Genomic DNA, 3,563 nt, shown 5'->3' with positions numbered 1-3,563 from the left:
GCTCTAAGAAGCTTCAAGTGGTGAGGACAACCCTCCAATCCACTTTTGCTTAATGGGATTAGCTTGGACAGGTTGTTGGTTCCAGCGTGAGAAACAACAAAGCTGATTAGTGAGAAATGAAATATTATTCCACAGCAGTGTTTGACCAAGCTGTTGACCAGGAAGATGAAGTTAACATTACGATCAGGATCCTGGAGCTTTTTTTATCCAACTGACTCAAAAAGCCTTTAGTTTAGATGTGTCAGTATCAGTGTTGTAAAAAGCTACATCATCCCCCAAAATGAAGAACCGCTCAAGTCTTTTACAAACTGAAACTACAAAAAGAGAAGTGCACTGAAACTAAAACAGGCAACTGTGAATTAAGTACTGCTAATTCTTCGCAGTAACGGCAGCAATTGATCAGAAAATATCCCAGAACCCAAAGATAGGGATTTATCAGACATGCTGAAAAAGAGAAGCAGTCACTATATACTTCTTCTAAACCTGCAGCCTTGATCAGAAAATGACAAAAACACAAACTGTTCAGCTTGTAAATGACAAATTGATATAAAACACTTCACCCTCAGGGACACATTAACTACAATCATCAACATCTGAAAATAACATTTCACATTAGTGCAACATTGTAAATTTCAAACAGCTAATGAACAGACCACAACCAACTGTATTCAGTCTTTAATGCATTAGCAGCAGATGTATTTAAGATAAACCCCCTCCATCACACACAAAAATAAAGACCTTTAGGTTAGATTGTCGTCTGTTGTGATTGCTGACTTCTTGTATTAAAATCTAGATAATTTCCTTTTCTATTATCTTTGTTTAGACAGTGTTTTTTGTCCAATGGTAATGTGTTTAGTACTTAGAATAGAAAATCCCTTTATTGTCCCACAATGGGGAAAATATGCTGTTTACAGCAGCAAAAAGGTTATAGAAAAAATTGGTCACACAAATGTGGACCTTAGAAAAATGTATAAGAATAACATAATATTAAAGAGTTAAAAAAATGAAATACTGTACTTTAAAGTGTTTTAATAATATAAAACTGTGCACGTGTTCAGCAATTTTATACACACCTTAATAAGAAATCCATCAGCAGTTCCAAAGAAGAAGACCATCCAGTCGCCCTGCCTCATGGCCAACACAGAGGTCATGTGATGGTATTTCAGAAGAACTATCTCTGGTTTCAGGGTCTTTGGTTCTAACTGAGAAACAGAAACTATAGTTATTAAATTTAAAGTATATAAACCTGCATAAACACATAGAAAATAAGCATAGCTAACTTTTGTTGTAAAGGCAGCTTCTCACTAATTGAAGGCTGAATACTTCATGCTCATCTTTATGTCCCAGGATGAAAACTGTGTGAAACTATTTGTAGTAAAGTTCTCGCCTCCGTTCTATTGACCGCATAGTCATTGTATTGCCTTCTCTGCCTAATAAAGAACAATGTGCACCTGGTGTACCATTTTTATTAATTTGATTACATGAGGCAATATTTTTATATCTAAATGTAACTGGAGCGTTTGTGATAGACTGGTGACCTGTCCATGGTGTACCCCACATATTGCTGGAGACAAGCACAAGCCCTTTATCTTCTGCCCCCCTGACAGACAGGGGGCAGAAGTAACTCCCAGGGAAGTTAATGGCAGTCTGTTGGCAACTGCCAAAGCAGCAGCTTGCTTGGGTTAATGGTACCTGTTTTCTTCCTCAGGACAACAGGTACCAGAGGGAACAGATTTCCTACTGCCAGTGTCCGCCATAGGGTTCAGGAGTTGCCTTATGGCAACCTTATGGGTCTCAACAATAGAAGCATACAACATGGTCCAACATGATGTGCATTTTGGACAACACATGAATAATAGAAGTCCAGCAATTAAACACCACTCAGATTCACAGCCGGAGGTTCGTTCCTTCAAATTGCATCCCACCTGGTATCACTGTAGTTCCCTGTATGAGGATTAAAGTCCCCCAGAAGAATGAGGGATTCCCTAAGAGGGGCACTATTGAGCCCAATGCCTAAGAAGGCCTAGTACTCCGTCACTCTGCCCATAGGCTGAGACGACCGTCCAAGTCCTCTTGGACCCCCGGCTAAGTTAGGAGACAAATAAACCCACCCAGCCCTTCACTTCTCTCCATATGCTACTCCTATGGTAGTAGAAGAGTACAGCTTCTCTTAAGGAGTTTGTTTCCAGAGCCTAGGCTATGTGTTGAGGCGAGTCTGAATATTTCTAGCTGGTAGCTCTTACACACCCAATCAGGCTTTGCTCCCCACCAAACCTTCGACATCCCACATCCCTAGAGTGGGTTTAAGCGTCAGGTAGACAAGGCCCAAGCTCCTGACTGTTCCCCAATGCTCTTGAAGTTCCTGCAGGTGCTGGTCCCACTGGGGATTAACTGACAAACCCAGGCCTGGCTTTAGGATGAGGTTGGTTTAAATCTTATTTTTCTGAAAGAATTCCGGTTGTTCATGGTATTGATAAAGATTTCTCAAGCTCTAGATTTGCCTGTGGAGTACCACAGGGTTCATATTTGTGGATCAGTGCTTCGTATTTCTGCTAATCTCTTGAACCCCCAGTAGGCCTCAGCAGAAGGCCGGTTACACTGAGCCTGGTTCTGCTGGAGGTCAATGTAAGTCAATGGCCTGCAAGTCAGTGACTCAATGCACTCAGTGGGTTTTCTGACTGTACGATCTGTTTAAAATGTGTGTAAATTTTCTAAGGATACATTGAATAAGATTGGCTATATTTTTGCAAACCTCTGATAACAGAAATAATTATCTTGTAATTGTATCAATGTTCATATTAAAAACAGCTCTGCTTTAATGTTTAAATGGATATAAAATCATCAGTAGCTGTACAAATATGAGACCTATAATATAGTTTCATAGTAGAACAGTTACATCCACCGTCTTCAATGTTGAAACGCAGCAGAGCAGTCTGCATCGATTGTCAATCAGCTCAATAACTATTAGGTGATAATAACTTCAATGTGTAGTTATGTGAAGTTCATTCAATAGTCAGTGAACAAAGCACAAAGCAAATGCTTTTGATGACCTGTTTAGTGAAATATTTAACATTATTGGATATTAATCTAAAAAATACATTTTTGATAGAAGACAGCCTGCCTTATTTTATTCGGCGTCTAACAATCTGCTCCATTTTATCAACTCAGTTCAAAAATACTTTATTAATCTCAAAGAGAAATAAAAAAAAACTAAACATAGATAAACATTTGATTTTAGGTCTATAATTAGAGTCTTGATCTGTTTTCCATCATCAGGGGATTTAGTTAAATCCAGCGACCTACCGGCTTGTTCTGTCTGTTTGATGAGTAATAGAAGTCTGGATCGGTGCCTGTTGTCCTGCTCTGATCAGGACTGATGTCAAACAGCAGCAGCTCAGTGTTGGTCTCTCCTCCATCCAAACTGAACACTCCGCTCCAAAGGACCTGCTGTCCTCCTGGGATGAGCGAGGAGGCCAGCAGTCTGCTGCCTTCACCTCCATCAGAGCTACTGAGAGTCGCTCCACCAAGAGACTTTAGAGTCTGAGCTTTACTGGTTTCAGCCT

At 40.0% G+C, this 3,563-nt stretch overlaps 1 protein-coding gene across 1 annotated transcript in view; it reads right to left on the bottom strand.

The window, feature by feature from the left end:
- The window catches only part of LOC107096094 (plexin-C1-like), a 9,221-nt gene extending 8,017 nt beyond the window's left edge, over positions 1-1,204 (bottom strand). The window contains exon 1 of the mRNA XM_015392597.1: positions 1,074-1,204. Coding sequence (XP_015248083.1) covers positions 1,074-1,151 — 78 coding nt within the window. The 5' untranslated portion in view covers positions 1,152-1,204. The remainder of the gene's footprint in view (positions 1-1,073) is intronic.
- Positions 1,205-3,563: the final 2,359 nt, after the last annotated feature.

Source organism: Cyprinodon variegatus, unplaced genomic scaffold (genome assembly GCF_000732505.1).
Source record: "Cyprinodon variegatus isolate N-32 unplaced genomic scaffold, C_variegatus-1.0 Scaffold598, whole genome shotgun sequence".
NCBI classification, from domain to species: domain Eukaryota; kingdom Metazoa; phylum Chordata; class Actinopteri; order Cyprinodontiformes; family Cyprinodontidae; genus Cyprinodon; species Cyprinodon variegatus.
Note: the sequence above shows the minus strand (reverse complement) of the source record. Positions and strands in the feature narration are given on the sequence as shown.